The following is a 17822-nucleotide window of genomic DNA, read 5'->3' as shown; positions in this document are numbered from 1 at the left end:
TTTCTTTCCTTACATGAAATCTGGGTAGAGTTTTAATGTCGATGTCTGCTGTTCCACCAAAACAGGTTTCGAATCCCGTTCCCAGGGTGGCCCACCCCGACTGGTTGCACAAGAAGCTGTGTGAAAAGAAAGATGTCTTCAAGCAACAGAAGATCAGTGAGATGTTCATCAGGAAACCCAAACAGGTGGGAAGCCACGCCCAGAACTCTGCTGATTGGCAGACACCTTCCTCTTCACTGACCAATCACGCCTTTCGAATGGGAATTGTAGTCCTTAAAGTAGCTGGCTGTAAATAATGATATTGTCAGTAGGGTGTTAAATAGTAAGACAACATAATGGAATATGTCACGCATGCCAGTCTATAGAGTATCAAAGTGTGATGTCATAGCCATTCTTTGCCATGGAATCTGGTTTTATCAACCTCACGTATATTGCATATCTGCAAACAGAACAATTGCTATTACAATGCTCTTCATACCTGGTTCCAGCCTGTTGTCTGAAACCTTGTGCAAGGATATCTTGTTTGGAACAAGCACTATTCAATTTATAATGAAAGATACTCTAAAGCAAGATGTTTTTGAAGCGTGAAATTTTCACGAATTGTCATTGACATTCAACCCATATACAGTAGTGTAGATAAGAACTTTTTGCATGCATTTAAATTTCGCAGATCTTGGCTCTCTCTCAAAATTTGCAAAATTAAGATGCATGTGAACATTCCTCGTTTTACAGTATATGAAATCATCACTTTGGGACTCTATCCTAACATAGGCAACATGGCTAATATTAGGTTTAAAACTTTTTACTCCTGTCACAGAGCCGACCCGAGCCAGACTCGGAGCCAGTCTCATCCACGGTCGACGAAGTACCAGAGGCCAGCGTAGCCGACATGGAGGATTTTGGGAGGCCCTCCGGTGCCAAGAAGTCTCCCAAGGGTGTTGCCATAGCAACCAAGAGGAAACGGGAGGACGGAGGGAAAGGGCGTATCGATAGTGCAGAGGCCCTCACAGAGTCATGGGAGGATGTTTTGGGTCCTGCTCCTTCCATGGGGAGAAAGAGGGTGAAAATATCAATGTTGCTTTTTGTTTGTTTAATTTTTGTTTTGTTTCATTTCGTTTTGTTACTCCCATTTAAAAAAAAAAAAGAAAATGCAACAAATACAATGCATACAATACACTTAATCATCTCTTTGTTATAATCTGAAATTACGCCTTTGTTTAAGTCGAAGTGAAATGTGAAATAAACAGAGAACTTGAAAAAAAAAAAGGCTCAGAGTCCTAGTTGGGGAGAAAGTCCTGTAGACAGCATAATATAGGCACAATCAACAAATGACATACAGAACACACATGGTATCATAAACAAATGGAGGTAATGGTGGAGACATTTAGATGATCAGTATCTGAGCAGGAGAGAGTATTTGAGAGACTTTTTGAATAACCGTAAGTTTGAGCGTGAACGTATCTCACTTGGTATGGAATTCCAAACAATACTTGGTACAATACTTCCATACTTGGTATGGAATTCGAAAAAAATTAATTGCCCAATTTTGTAGGCAATTAATTTAAAGCACTTCATCCCATTAACCCGTTGAGGATTAGTTCCGAGTATATTCGGGCAAGTGTCTATGGGAAATGCATGTTGTAGCAAAATCAGCCCATCCTTTATGGGTTAAAAGACCATTTGCGAGTACGCTCAAGCAGGTTTATAGGAAAAACATGTTAAGGCAAATCAGCTTGTCCTCAACAGACTATTCACCATTCATAATGTATAAATAAGATATTATCCTGAGATGTGATCCTGTTTGTAGGTTGATTCAGAATAAAAAAAGTCAACATTTCTGAATGGTTGCTCAGCCACATAATTTCTGTAGAATATTTGTACAAATTCCATACTCCTAGAGCAGTTGTCCTTTCTTGTTTGTATTAATCTGTTCTGCAAAGGTATGCTTTTTGTAAGATGAATTAATACCTAGTACTAATTGCACAATGGTACTGCATAAAAGATAGGAAAACAAAATTGTTATGTAGTTCATAATTTCTGGCAAAAGGACTCAAGTCCTTATGAAGGCCTTTTAGATGGATTTACAATATATTTTCAGTTATGTTCTATAATGATAACCCTCAAAATGAAGTTTGTAGCTATTTCCTAATATCAAAAAATTATCAACAATATATGGAAACAGAGAACAGATACTGATATATTAGAGTGAAATAAGTCTTTTACTTGGCCGTAAAAAAAAAAAAAGAAAAAAAAAAGACACTTTATGCATCTCTCTTCCTGAAATCTGCAGAAGCACATCCAGAACTGGGTGTCGTACCACAAGCAGAAGTGGGCGCTGCAGGCCAGACAGAGGCGCGAGCGCAAGCGCCGACGAGTGGACTCCGGCAGGATGGACGTTGGTGGCGGAGTCGTGAGGGCACTGTCCAGCACGGGGCTGGGCAGCTTCTTCCGCCGCACTGCCAAGACCATGCTTGACCAGCCGTGGCAGATCATTCAGGTAAGTGACCGACTGGTGGTTGTGCCACCACGCTGAAAATTTATACCAGCTTTGTTTTATGCTGAGCATTGTCGCAAAAATAAAATGTGTTGAATTTGATTAAACCCATTTCTCAGCAGATTTTTCTAGCATTACTCGTTATTGGACTAGCTCAGTTCAAAAAGTGATACTGCATTTCATACATGTGTTTCTGTTTCTATGTGTATTTCTAGTTCTTTGTCATGTACGTAAGTGACACGGCTATTCCTCCAGCTCTGTTGACCTGTTCTTTACAAGAACCTGGTCTACATACCAGGTTCCTGTGGCGTCAATCCATATACGGGAACCTGCTATACCAGGTCTTTTCAAAATGTAGACAAGAGTGTCTGCATTCGTGACTTGAATTCATGTGTAGTTGTGTTACGTATGCTAACCAAAAAAAAAAAAAAATACTTTTGATTGATAGATTAAGAGTTTCTTCTATCAGTGTCTGTTCTTTTTCTATATCAAAACTGCATTTATTTTTTGTCTTGGTGTGCTTGTTTTGCAATAAGACTCGTATGAAGACATACGTAGCCGTCTAGGCTGAGTTCACTAGATTTTGACTTTCACTGACCTCATTCAGATGTCCTCATTGTGTATAACAAAAGAAGTCATGAGCCCATCAACGCACGCTCTATTCATACCTCATGTCTGATCGATATTTTGCATAATTTGATGGCACATGCAGTTCATCATAGAAAGGGGTTACATGCAAAGCTTGACTGGTTCGCACTGGCTGGTAAACCAATATGTCTGTTCTCTGTTGACAAGAAAAAAGAATCTCGTTTTGGGGCAGTGAAGGCTCTCAAAGAAACGGGTTAATAATGTGTGTCATGTGTTCTTTGATTGACTGTTTGTCTTTCTGTTTTGCTGCTGCCAACAGATCATGGAGACGAGTCATCCTGGCCTCTTCAAACTCTGGGCCCTGATTGGTTCGGACCTCCACCACGTCAAGCTGATGGTCCCGCGCATCTTTTACGTCAATCAGAAGACGCCAAAGGACAGCAACGAGGGCGCAAGTGAGAATACGGAAACAAGTTTATAGCCACTTGTCATGATTAATGTGATGATTAAATTTTGCCGTATGCATTTCTTAACAAAGAGAGAGTGTTTGTTCTGTTGAAAACCAAGCACAGCAGTGAAGAAATTTTTACTTTCTTTTCCCACCTGATGTGGCAATGCTACAGTGTAGTTTTCAAATAATGTGTTACCACTGATGTTTAACAATCATTATCCTGTGGTAGTACCTATAGTCATCTCCGTAAGATTTGAGAGAATGTGGATGCAACTTTCTGTTGTCATAGTCTAAAATATGCCAACAGAATTACTTTGCAAAACTAAGAGCATTGATTTTTGTTGAGGTATTACATTTATAAATTGGTTAAATTTCTGACATGTTAAATCAGCCAGTATTACTTGACTATATTTCTGTTTTCCTCAAATGAATTCTCTTTCTTTGTTGAGTGTGAAAATGAATCGTGATATCGGTTAGTCCAAATGATAAGTGTCAAACAATAATATTCTTATCGTCGCTGGGGCGACAAGACCTCGTATCTACAAAATGTCAAATGTTCAGGAGAGCCAAAAAACATGGCTGCCACAGCACTATAGCAAATGGGATAGCCTTTCCTTTGACATGCCATGTTGGCTTCATTTTTGGAGTAAGACAGTTGGGATTCGGACAGGACATCACTCAATCCATTATTTGACCATTAATTTCACCAAAATTGCAGATAGAAGGTCTTGTCACCCCAGCTACGTTATATACCTGTTAGGTTTCCAACAGATATTAAACATAACGTGAGGAAGCATTTAAATGTACGGCTGTAGTACTGACTATTCAAAAAAATACTCATTACTGATTCACATGCCATTCTCAATAAGCATTCAAGACTGAATGCAACAGTACGAAGAGAAAATGTTGCATGATGGACATGTAAACACTAGCAATTACCCTATTTAATATTATTTTCTTTTGTTTTGTTTTTTGTCTTAAGTGTGGAAGAAAGTGACCCGCACTCTACCTAGATCCAACCCAGTCCTCAACCTCTACCAGTACACCGTGCCGGAGGACCTCTATCGTCAACACGCAAAGTGAGTCTCTTGTCTGTTTGCTTTTACAGAATTTAAGAGACGCTCAATTCCGTTTGATGGTTTCTTGAAGATGACAACCTCTTTAAGACCCTCTGCATGAAAAAGAAAACAGGAACAACAACACATAAAACTTACAACAAAAAAACTTTACATCACTTCTTGCAGAGTGAGAGAAAAAAATCTGGTGCTAGTAGTCCCTTTTACCGACTCATATTCTTGACAAAGAGGAAACAATTACAAATCCATCATAGCCCAAGCCACAGAAATACTTTGATGCCAAGTTCACATTATGTTCCTGGTGGCCATGGCAGGGCCGTTGGATTTCGACTGTGCTTTCTCTGTGTTTATATTTTTGGCCTTCGTTCTTCACAGCTTGGTCTTTTGTAACGTCTTTGCAGATACAGTAATGTGTCACTCACTCTGTCTTAGTTAGACCTACAAGGTTTATCATCTGCAATGTGCTTGCCTCAGCAATTTTTTTTTTTGAAGTCTGGCCAGGCAGTCATGGCTTGTCACATTTGTCCATCCTGTCCTCTGCATTGTCTCACATTCATCCCATTTTGTCCACACCGGCCTGACCATGATTGCCTTTGCCTTTGAGAACATAACATGAACCTACGATAACACTCCAGTAATACTCAGCATATGGGAACAATTAGGCGAGTTTATCTGCATGAAAGGAAAAACAAACAAAAAGAAGGACTGTGCCAGATATTGTGTCAAGATGGATCCGTCCCTTTCTCTCCTTCCAGTGAGCTGACAGCGGACCTGGCAGCCCCGGACATTGAGGGGGTGTATGAGACGCAGGTCCCCCTGGAGTTCAGGGCCCTCATGAAGCTCGGCTGCATCTGTACAGTGAACCGGCAGTACGCCAAGTACCTCCTGGGAGGGGTAAGATCACTTAAAGCTCTTTGGTATATTGCCCTCTAGCTAGCCTGGAAGGCAATGTACAATTTCATTGGTTGTAGGTGACAGATAGTTCACTATGCTGTTTTAAGGGTGACGGTGGTGCGTATAATGTCTGCATTTGTATGGTAAACGGGCAGTACCTCATTAGAGGGATGCTAAAGGTTACAGAAACTATTTGGCACTCGCATTTGTCACCAGGGCAATATACAGAATTCTTACTCACATACAGGTACATGTATTTCAAAGTGTGGTTTTTGGGAGTCATTACAATGAAAATATTGCCTCCTGCTGTTAAGGAGGGCAATATAAATGCATGTATTGCCTTCCCCTTCTTTTCCTGGCTCTCATTGGACAGGAATAAGAAAAAGGCAATATTTGTCCCCACCGAACGAGTTCGAGCAGGGGACTATGAAACGGGCTCCGTACGTGTGTGTGTCCGTGTGTCCGTGTGTGCGTCCGTGTGTGATCAAAATCTTCAATTTGCAACTTCTCTGTCATTTATGAGCCAATTTTGATTCTGTTTGCTTTATATGATAACACTACATGGGAGCTTTGAAACTTCTACACAGAATTTCAGTCGTGACCTTTGACCTTGACCTTTGACCTATATTGTACATTTTGCTACAAAATGCTACTCCTTCGCCATTTCTAACCCGATTTCGATTCCATTTGCTTTATGTGATGGCACTAGGTGAGGGCTTCAAAACTTCTACACAGAATTTTGACCTTTGACTTCTTTGACCTTTGACCTTGATTTTTTACCTGTATTGTACATTTTGCTACAAAATGCTACTCCTTCGCCATTTCTTACCCGATTTCGATTCCGTTTGCTTTATGTGATGGCACTAGGTGAGGGCTTCAAAACTTCTACACAGAATTTTGTCCTTTGACTTCTTTGACCTTTGACCTTGATTTTTGACCCATATTGTACATTGGCTACAAAATGCTACTCCTTCGCCATTTCTAACCCGATTTCGATTCCATTTGCTTTATGTGATGGCACTAGGTGAGGGCTTTAATACTTCTACACAGAATTTTGACCTTTGACTTCTTTGACCTTTGACCTTGATTTTTTACCTGTATTGTACATTTTGCTACAAAATGCTACTCCTTCGCCATTTCTTACCCGATTTCGATTCTGTTTGATTTATGTGATGGCACTAGGTGAGGGCTTCAAAACTTCTACACAGAATTTTGACCTTTGACTTCTTTGACCTTAATTTTTGACCTACATTTTGTTGTACATTTTGCTACAAAATGCTACTCCTTCGCCATTTCTAACCCGATTTCGATTCTGTTTGCTTTATGTGATGGCACCAGGTGAGCGCTTCAAAACTTCTACATAGAATTTTGACCTTTGACTTCTTTGACCTTGATTTTTGACCTATATGTACATTTTGCTACAAAATGCTACTTTAGGCGGGGACATATATCACGCACCGCGTAATTTCTACTTTTCCTTGTTGTGATTGTCCTAATGTTGACTGGCGCTTGGCTTTGGGATGATTTTGAAGGTATCATACCGCAGGAGTCATATTGCTGTTGTCTGTTGTTATCAATCACACAAAGTTATCCAGACTATGTATGTGAATGTTTGTCGTAGTATGACACATGCAAACGAAATGAATCACTCGTACTTTTGTCTGCCCCAGGACATGGAGACCTTTGACCTCAGTCAGCTGGAGTTCAAGACACTCGCCCAGTTTCAGTACCTGCCTGTTGGAAGTCTGCGACGGATCTATTTCTACCACAATGTTGTGTAAGTTATTCTCCTTTAATCTTCTCTTCTCCATTTTTTTTTTTGGGTCCTTCTTCTTTTCCTTCTTCCTCCTCTTTTTCTCTGTCTTCCCCTTCTTTCGTCTTCTTCTTCTTCTCCTCCTCCTCCTCCTCCTCCTCCTCCTCCTCATCTTCCTCCTTTCCATTTTAATCTGGGTGTGAAAAAGACTTTCCGGCAAAGGTGTTGTAATGAATATTGCATGGCACTCTTGAAGGACAGTGCTTACTATGAAGAGGCATCATTTGGTAAATAAGACTATATACTGTAAATGCATACATTTTTTTCGCGGTACATTCATTTTTGCGTTTTTCGCGCTATTTCTGGCTAGTGCGAATTCTAAAATCTGTGTAAGCATCTTCACAATTTCCTCTGCACATTTTAAATGGATTGACAATCGTGCAGCGCTATTTCAAGAACCAGCGAATATGTTATTTTAGCCACTCAGTGCGAAAAATTAAGCGTGCAAAAATATGGCATTTACAGTATCCAATTACAGCAGGAAATATATCTTATAATCCCGATGGACAGTATAAAGTTTTGATGTTGCTCAGCATGGAATAGGTGTCTAAAGTCTTGTCTGTGTTTTTTTCTACCATTGTGTGGATTCTGCAGGGGTTCCAAGTGCATGATGGGATTGTTCTTCTCCACCTCACCCAAGGCGACGGTGATCGCAGTGGATACGGTGCGCACCAACCAGATGCCCAACCTAAACACCATGTACCAGAATGAGCGACAAGCAAAGTAAGTCTACATTTCGCTCGTTAAGTGTCATATCATAGTATGGGATTGTTTTGTAACAACGCAAATTAGTCCTACTCTGTAATTTTGCGAAGTCAGTGTCAGAAGGGGGCATCGCACGTTTTAAGGGTGTAGCTTATCACTATCGCTATAGTGAACTTTGCTTTTCATAATCTTCTCAATGAAGGCTAATTGCAGCCACTTTCTGTCTAAAGTTCGGAATTCCATGAGGCGTTTAAGAACAGTGTACAAGATTTGATACAATGTCTTGTTTCTAGAGGAAGGCAATGATGTAATCTTCATTCTCGAGACTGTAAAAGTTGGTACTCTCAGTGTATTTGGCTGTTTACCATACCTGTAATTCTCATAAAGCTTACAATCAGATGCAACTCTGCATTGTGTGGTGCCAAGATGTGCCTATAAAATGAGTGAAGTACATTTATGACCTATACAATGTGAGTGTAGCAAAAGACTAAAAGCTCTTATGACTGTGTTTTTTTATGCCCCGCCAACGAAGTGGCCGGAGGCATTATGTTTTCGGGTCGTCCGTCCGTCCGTCCGTCCATCCGTCCGTCCCGTTTTGTTTTTGTCGATATCTCAAGAACCGTGTGGTGGTTTTGCATCAAACTTGGTATGAGGGTATATCCTGGGGGGATGATACTTTGTTTGGATTTTAGGGTCACGGAGTCAAAGGTCAAAGGTCACAGGTTATTTTGTGAAAAAAAGGTTGAAATTTCATGTTTTTCTCCATATCTCGCAAATGGTTCAATGTATCTTCATGGAACTTAGTATATATGCATGTACCGATGGGCAGTGATTATCTAGGGAAGTTGGGGGTCATGGGTCAAAGGTCAGGGGTCAAAGGTCAAGGTCAACTCCTCAAAATATCACTACTTTCCTTATATTTATGCAATGCCTGAAGGATTTTTTTTTTTTACTTGATGTATGCATGTATAACCCAATATATATTCTGTGGGAAGTTTCTTGCCAAAAGGTCAAAGGTCAAAAGGTCAAAGGTCAAGTGAAAGTGCTAAATTGCACTTCTTCTTCCATATCTCAAAAGTAACTCAAGGTATTATCATGAAACTTACATATTTATGCATGTTCTACCTAACAGTGATTTTCTTTGGAACTGTGAGGTCAAAGGTCAAAGGCCAGGTTTAGATAATAACATTTTACCGTTTGATACTGAAATTAAACTTTTTCTCAATACCTTGAAAAGTACTCAATGCATAAACTTATAAAAGGGTCAAAAGTCAAGTAAAAATCATCAGTTCCCCCAAATACCTGCACTCTGACGTTTTAATCATTCATCCAATTGAACCTAGTTCTACGAAAGTGAACATTCAGCACATTTGTGGCAAACCTGTCATTTTAATATTTTGCTAGTTGTGTGAAACTCATCACACATTGTCAAGACATTGTACTATAGACCTACGACGGTGTATTAGGAGAACCATGCATTATGGCGGAGGTATACACCAGTCGCCGTAGCGACATTTCTAGTTTCCATTATTATTTTTACAAGCACATCAGGGAAGATTATACATAATGATTGTACAAACTGGAGTTCTTTTCTTCATTTTTTTTGTATTTTTTTTTTTTGTAATTGACGTGATTGTGTATTTTGATGGTATCTTTATTTCCTCCATTCATTCATCATAGCCTGAGGCTGAATTACAAATGATTCTACAAAGTGTGTATACAGTATTGAATGAAGCTACAGAACACTGACTGAGTGCGATGAGGTCAAAGGTCACAATTCTACTCTTGTTTACCTTCACAGGGCTGAAAGAGGCAACGAGACTGAACTCCTTCCTCCAGAGGAACATACGTTTGATGTGATGGTGGAGAAGGACATGAAAAAGGTTTCCAGTCTTTGTGTCTACTTTTTCTCTCCTTTCCCCCCCCCCCCCCCTCTCTTTTTCTCTATCTGCATATTTGATTAGAGCATGAGAAGTGGGACAAGAATTTAAAGTAGGAAACATAGGGCAAAGAAGGTTTGGAAACGAGCAGAGGATGCTTGTAACACAAGTATAGAAACAAACAAACAAACAAATCTACCTGGGGCCCGTTTCATAAAACTTGTCATCAGTGACAAGTTGTCATAGACGTGACAAGCTACTGAAATCCTTGCATCTGATTGGCTGAGAACAAATTTGTCATAGAAATGTGGCAGTTGTCACTGATGACAAGTTTTATGAAACAGGGCCCCAGATCCCTCCTTATCTCAAAGGTATCAAGGCAAATTTCTTTACAAGATTACATTGTGTAATCTTATTCTTTATAATAGAGCATGTGATGTTTCAGTGCATGTTTGAAACAAGTCTAAAGAGATATAAATCTGACAAGAGGCCCATGGTGGTTATGAATTTGTCTAATGACAATATTTCAATCTTGGACTTTGGTACTCGGCTTTGATATATCTCATATGAAATACTGTTTGGAAAACTATCTTTTTTTCTTTTTTTTTCATTAAGTTATTTTTTTTTCTGTCATATGCTGACTTTGACAATCGGTTTAACAGCAAAGAAAAAAAAATTATCTGATTGTAAATTACTCCTATTTCACACAACACATGCTCAAATTTTCATGAGAAATTTATATCCATTATTTATCTCAATAACATTGATACTGGTTGAGATTTTATTGAAATCAGTGATGATGTACATATCCTGAATTTTATGTACCATACAATGTACGTTTGTTATTATTTTTACCAATTTGACTCTTGTGACAGGCGTATCGAATCATCCACCGTCTGCTACTGGCTTTCAAGGATGAGAAGAGGGGCCCAACGTTCATTGCTGTCCAGTCATCATCAAGTAGGTTTCCAGATTCTTTTTTTTCGCTTCAGTATTTCAGTTTGGATGTGTCTATAGGCAATTACAGTTGAATTAGCATTAGCACAAAATTTTAAAAATATTTTGCAGTGTTTACTCCACACAAATTTTGCAGTTAAAGGTATTAGCCCACATTTGTAAACCTGCAGCAATTGGTCTCATAGTTAGCATGGAGTTTGGGTATGATTGCAGTAACACCTGTGCAAAATTTCGTTCCAATTAGTCCATTACTTTCATAAAAATAAATGAAAATGCACCGTAATCCGTATGCATGCGTATAACGCTCGCTAGCTCCGGTCCACGTAGGTGTTACATGTACAATGTACGTAGCTATAGCCCGCGCTCGTAATTCGATTTTGGGTCGGGTTGACCCGGTTTGAAAATTGATTTTAAAACGATGATTTTCTCTCTTTTATCGAATGGTATAGACAAAGAGCGACAGGTGAGGTATGTTACTGTTATAACTTGTACTTGAAGTCATATTGGACCTGTTTTATGCAGTTTTGATTTTCGTGGGTTTGCAAATGTGGGCTAATACCTTTAAGGTGATGATTATGTTTTTCTACCAAAAAACACCTTTTCAGCCCTCAAAATACTGCAATGTTGTTTACAAGGTTTGTAGCATTCCAGTATACTCCATTTTTTATATATATATTTTTTTTAACATCACTTTTCAGGCAATGGGGAGTTGGTGCGAAGTATCCCTGCCCTCGATGACTTCCCACTGGTCAGGCTTCACGTCGCCGAGAGCGACAGCGTGTACAGCGTGCTGGACTGGCAGCGGCAGGGTTCACGTCGTCTGCTGCAGCACTACCTCAACGCAGACTTTCTCCTCCTGGTACGCTCGATTTTCCTCTTAGACGAGAGAAAGTTTCAATATTTCCAAAGTTTTCGAAGCAGTTAGCCCTTTTACATGCCCAGGCACTCAAAGTGTACAATTGTAGCTTCATTTGCAAAGTTCTTTAAGCAGCTTTTAGTAATACGTCCAAACTGCACCTAGACTTTGTAATGTTAGCAAGCCCACTGAGGCTTGGCAATGTGCCTCATTCTAGCAGGACGGCCATGCTGACACAATAGGGATTTAGGGGATTAGGTAATAATTCTGTTTTCATTGACAACTGGGGTCCGTTGCATAAAAGTTACTATTATGGTAACTTTGCCATCCATGGTAACTTCCATGAAATTCTTGATTTTGATTGGCTGTTGAGTATTGTTGCCATGGTAGTTACCATTGGATGGCAAAGTTACCATAATAGTAACTTTTATGCAATGGGCCCCTGGTTTCCAGACATCATTCTGTGTCAATCAGCAAAGGAAACACTCTGGTATGCAACCATGCTGCCATTCTGCGAACAAGTAATAATAATAATGATTATGATGATGATGATAATTGTAGTAGTAGTAGTAGTAGTAGTAGTAGTAGTAGTAGTAGTAGTAGTAGTAGTAGTAGTAGTAGTAGTAGTAGTAGTAGTAGTCGTAGTAGTAGTAGTAGTAGTGATGATGATGATGATGATGATAATAATAATAATAATAACAAAAATAATGATAATGAAAGTAATGATAAGGATGATAATGATAAGAAGGAAAAGAAGAATTAAAATGATGTATAGATTAGTGGTGTCTTCTTTGACAAATTGGCAATAAAGTCCATAAGAATATTACCCCCATGAAAAAATTTGCCTTCTGTTTTTCACATTGCCATCTGTCTTGTTTGAATGCAGAGTTACTTGGAGCAGAGCCGATACTTCCATATCCCAGTGGGGAACCTCCCAGAGGATGCTGGGATAGCCGGTGCGGATCTCTTCTTCGCCCGTCACCTCAACAAGCACGGTCACGTGATGTGGGCGTCGCCAACCAACCGGCCAGATCTTGGTGGGAAGGAGGCTGATGACAACAGGTACACCTGTGTGGTCACAGTAATACTGCAAGGATGAAAAGCAGGAATATATTTTGGACTCGTTTAGTTCTCTGCTCATGTCATCTTTGTAACAATATTTTTTTTTTTTTCCATTTTGTGAAATCATGTAAGCCCAGTGAATTGTCTGCAAAATTAGACTTCAAATGGCATCTGCTGAATATTAAGAATGAGTGAAGTTTTGCCAAAATATAGGAAAGCGAACTGAAATATGAGTCCACGGTTTTGATTCTAAACAGGATTGTGTGACAAAGAATGTAAAAGTGAATGCAGTGTCAAAAAGAAATCAGTACAAACTTTTGACATCAATGTCAAGACAATTTAATGCGTTGAGGACGGGCTGATTTTGCTACAACACGCAATTCCCGTAGACAGTTGCCCGAGTACACTCAGGACTCATCCTCAATGGGTTAAACTTTAGAGCAGCCACGAAATGTAACATGAAGTGTGGGTTAATTATTGTGAAAGCAGTTTGTGGCTGCAAATGGCAATGTGTTTAACAAAAAAAAAAAAAAAAAAAGAGATAGTGGAAGTTGTGATTGTTATTCCCAAGGCATTCCTCATACATGTATATTTGACTGTCGAGAAGAGAAACTTCTTAATTTTAATCTTGTCTGTCCTCATGACCGTAACCCTGAAAATATCAGACCTTCTAATCTGTGCATCCTCACACCTTTTTCTCTCTTAACTTTCTCTCTTGTTGCACAGGCTTGTGACAGAGTTTGATGAGTCTGGAGGCGTCGAGCTGAACCAGAGTGGGTGCTACCAGACAGTGTGTGTGGAGCTGGACATGGCCAGTCTAGCGGTCAACACTCTCCTTCAGGTGAGCGGTCAAAGCCAGTGAATGGGTTCCAATGGGACTGCTGCCAAGTTTCCCCAACTTTGGTGAAGGAAACATGAGAAGGGAAATTTCTCCTTGTAAACTGACAATATAATATAAAATTATCAATGATTAGGGTATTATTTTGGTATGATGAGTTGCATGTACTGCACAAGTATCTTTCTATTTGCTTTTTGGAACCTCCCTGTAATGAGTTGTAAGCAGAAATCAAGCTTCCCATCATTAAAAATACAGGGATTGATTCAAAACTATTTTGATAAGTGTTGTCCATGCAACAATGAATTGGTTGATATCAATTTCTTGTTCTTCTTGTTTATTTTTCCCTCTTTGGAGACAGTTACTCATCTATCCATTCATTCATTTCATATTTTGTCTATATGTATTGGTCAACTGGCTTTTGATGGGACACTACACTGTATCTTATATTAAATGTATGTGTAAAGAACATCATATGTGCATATAAAATTTACACATCTAAGGTGATACAGATGACTTAATGATAATAAAATATTTAACAAACCCATATGCCCTTACATTTGTAGATACAAGCTGTCAGAAGAAAAAGAAGTGCATGCTTATGCATAGATACATGTAATTGAAACTGCCTTTTTACCAGTATAATCTGCTGTTAGAATGTTTTGTCTGTTGATGAAAAGTGGTTACTATGGCAACCAGTGAATACTCTGACATACCCCTTTTCCCTGTGTATTTTTTCTGTAGTCCCACCATGTCAGTGAGCTGGAAGGAGGAGCAGGTAGTATCGCCTTTGATGCCATCCAGCAGACTTCCCTGGAGGAGATGGTATCCGGGCAACCAGGAGCAGCAGCATCCCTGGCCAGCTACGACGAGACAGCCCTATGCACTGTGGCTTTCAGGTACTTAAGCTCCTCTACATGCAAGTTTTGGTTTTTGCTTGATTGTACAGTTTGTAGTACATATATAATGTAGGTATTGTCTTTTCAACCAACATGATGTTTAAAGATAATAAAAAGTTTTGGTACCTCAAAAGTTTCCCTGAATTTCCTTGTCTTGGTTTGTGTTTCAGGTTAAAGTACGTTGTCTGTGAGAATTACTCGCCCCAAAGTGCTCTCATGTCTTAGTAATCATGCAATAATGGTTTCATACCAGAGCCGTTGTGGTACCGTGGCGAAAATTATAGTACAATGTATGTGTATTGTACGAAACCACCGACTGCAACCAGCACCGTGCAGCCCCATACGCATAGCTAACAGCGACCAGCAGCCCCATACGCATAGCGTAATGGGGCTTTGCATTGTAGCATTCAGGATCATGAAAGAATTAGTATCGCGGGTAACAGTCAATTTAAAATCCAAAAATTTCTTCAATTTGAAGACTTACCAACTAAACTGAAGTATTGAAAACAGGCTTCGGACAACGTTTGGTTCTGCCAATAGTCCCTTTCTGTTCGAATTGGTGACTGAATGTGACTCGGTCGAGAGGACCTTGGGAGAGCTACATACATTGAATACTACGGCAAGCGCATGCGCACACAAACATCTTCTCCGTTCATGGATTTGAAATCTGTGTGCATGCATGTGATGTGTTCTCATGCACTGGCTGTAGTATTCAGTGTACGTAGTTTTCCCAAGGTCCTCTCGACCGAGTCACATTCAGTCATCAATTTGAACAGAAAGGGACTATTGGCAGAACCAAATGTTGCCCTAAGCCTTTTTTCAATACTTCAACTTAATTGGTAAGTCTTCAAATTGAAGAAATTTTGGGATTTTAACTTGACATATACCCGCGATACTAAATCTGTCATGATCTTGGATGCTACAATGCGAAGCCCGATTACTCTATGCATATGGGGCTGCTGGTAGCAGTTAATTGCATGATTACTAAGACAAGAGAGCACTTTGGGGCGAGTAAGTCTCACAGTGTTAGTTATATGAAAGGCACTTTAACCTGAAACACAAACTAAGACAAGGAAATTCAGGGAAACTTTTGAGGTACCAAAACTTTTTATTATCTTTAATGCATGGGACTAAGAAGACTGTCTGCTTGATCAATAGTGGAAGAAAATTTGAAGTATGAATGTTGCTGCAATGTTACTTTCCTGTAAAGAACTGAATTTCTTTAGCAGTCAAAATGATTCAAGTCTTGGATGACTTTCTAAAGCATGGTTGTCTAAATCCATTTCCCTTGTTTAACATTAACTCCTACCTTTTTGTAGATATGATATGGTTTAGTATTGCAGAGAATATGTTTAGGCAGGAAACTGTATTACTTGTAAATTACCACGGTGCATGTATTTACATGCAGTTATATTGGTTTGTGGTCACATTTGCCATTAATTATTAGTCTCGTCATGTGTATTTTAGAGTCAAAATAACAATCATACTAACCACTCGCAAATGAATTTAGTGAGCATAATTTGTATTTGGAGCCTACTCTGAATAATACGTGAAAATTACCCCACTGCCTATTTTCAGTTGTTTTGTGTAGTTATGAGATGCTGTGAGAAAAGGAAAAACTAGGCAATCTACTCCTCAACTTATGCATGTTTTGTAAGTCCCCCTCTTGATTTTGTTATTTTGTCTGTCTAAACCAGGATAATGAAGAGCATGGTACATGGATGGTTGAGAGACGTGACGACGTACAGCAACGTCTTTGCAGATTATCAGATCATGCACTTTTACAGGTGAGTTTAGCCCTATTGAATGCACCCAGGCACTTAGCTTTACTTTGCCAAGCTTTTTCATCAGCATTTGATAATCTGTCCAAACTTAAAAGACCTACAACTGTATAGTCATAAAATTAGCAAGCCTGTTCACTCAGGTGTAGCAATGCACCTCAGTCCATCAGGGAGGCCATGGTTACATAATAGGGATTAGGGGGATTAAGTAATCTCTATTTATTGGTAGTCAGTTGCAAGACGTCCCTGCCAATCACTGCAGAAAGTACTCTCGCGTGGGTGCCAAGTAGCAAACAGAATGTTAAAGGGTTAATGAATTGTCAATGCCAAAACAAAATGCTACATATTGGATGGGACGGAACGGAGAATGCACTGATGTTTATGCAGTGCTTTGAGAAAATGAGATATTTAGGCAAGATTCACAACAGCAAAATATAGTAAATAGAAGTTGAGTGTAAAAATACAGTCATTTACTTCCTGAATCCTCGTACTGTGTTTAATGGAGAAGTTGGTTCTATGCAAAGCATTTAAAATTACTATAAATATTTCCAGAAATGCTCCTATTTATTTGTTGTACAAAGTTATACTGCATTGGTACAACTTGATTGAATTCGAACGAACAGGGTGGACCACGTGAAGGTTGCCATCTCCAAAACCAAGTGATGCTGCCCTGGACTGGATCTGCGACTTGGATATGAACCTATGAGGGTATGAACTCCCGTTAGTATTGCATCATACAACAAAAGAAGATATAATTTGTTATCCACCCTTGCCACCCTTCAGATGGATCCGATCCCCGTCTGCCCTGCTCTACGACCCCGCCCTGCGGCGCTCCCTCAATGGGCTGATGAAGAAACTTTTCCTCCAACTGATGTCAGAGTTCAAGCGGCTTGGGGCGGTCATCGTCCACGCCAACTACAACCAGATTGTCCTGTGCACCAAGAAGCGGCGGGTGGTGGACGCCCTGACCTACGTGGACTACGTCACCAACACCATCAAGTCTAGCGATCTGTTCCACGGCATCGACCTCACCTACAAGCAGTGCTGGCACTTTCTCATGTGGCTTGACACCGTGAGTGATATGGGGTTGACTATTTTAGATGGGCACTCTTCTTTTCTTCTTTTGCATGGTGTGCCGTCCGAGGTGGATTGTGGTTTGCACACTGTTGCTAGTCACTTATGTAGAGGGAACGTCAAGGGATAAACTGGGATGTGAAATGTACGTGTACTTGTTGCCTTTAGATAGAGCAGTGGTTTAAAAGATTTATATGATGCTTCAAAGAAAAGTATGTCATGTTTGAGGAAAGAGGCATTTTGAATCACGAAGATCAGAGATTTTGGTATGCAATATGTCTGCAGTTGGTAAGATTGCAGTTTACTATTCTAATGCAAAGTAGTCTCAGCCTAGAATGACTACAAAATGTTACATTATAAAATGCACATTGTAATCTCTTCCTTAAAATTCTAACTTCCCTCAGACTTTGTATAAAACAAACAAAATTCTTTTAGGCTGTAGGGCAAAAGTGGATAG

At 39.6% G+C, this 17822-nt stretch overlaps 1 protein-coding gene across 1 annotated transcript in view; it reads left to right on the top strand.

Annotated features, from left to right (window-relative positions):
- The window catches only part of LOC140229915 (DNA polymerase epsilon catalytic subunit A-like), a 70879-nt gene that overhangs the window by 24369 nt on the left and 28688 nt on the right, over positions 1-17822 (top strand). Inside the window, exons 26-41 of the mRNA XM_072310114.1 lie at positions 66-185; positions 830-1060; positions 2291-2497; positions 3402-3537; positions 4516-4612; positions 5365-5503; positions 7174-7280; positions 7911-8039; positions 9823-9904; positions 10777-10861; positions 11557-11717; positions 12601-12776; positions 13503-13617; positions 14356-14510; positions 16208-16297; positions 17075-17363. Coding sequence (XP_072166215.1) covers positions 66-185; positions 830-1060; positions 2291-2497; positions 3402-3537; positions 4516-4612; positions 5365-5503; positions 7174-7280; positions 7911-8039; positions 9823-9904; positions 10777-10861; positions 11557-11717; positions 12601-12776; positions 13503-13617; positions 14356-14510; positions 16208-16297; positions 17075-17363 — 2319 coding nt within the window. The remainder of the gene's footprint in view (positions 1-65; positions 186-829; positions 1061-2290; positions 2498-3401; positions 3538-4515; positions 4613-5364; positions 5504-7173; positions 7281-7910; positions 8040-9822; positions 9905-10776; positions 10862-11556; positions 11718-12600; positions 12777-13502; positions 13618-14355; positions 14511-16207; positions 16298-17074; positions 17364-17822) is intronic.

The sequence above is a fragment of the Diadema setosum genome, chromosome 6 (genome assembly GCF_964275005.1).
Source record: "Diadema setosum chromosome 6, eeDiaSeto1, whole genome shotgun sequence".
Classification (NCBI taxonomy): domain Eukaryota; kingdom Metazoa; phylum Echinodermata; class Echinoidea; order Diadematoida; family Diadematidae; genus Diadema; species Diadema setosum.
This window is presented reverse-complemented; position numbering and strand designations above follow the sequence as displayed.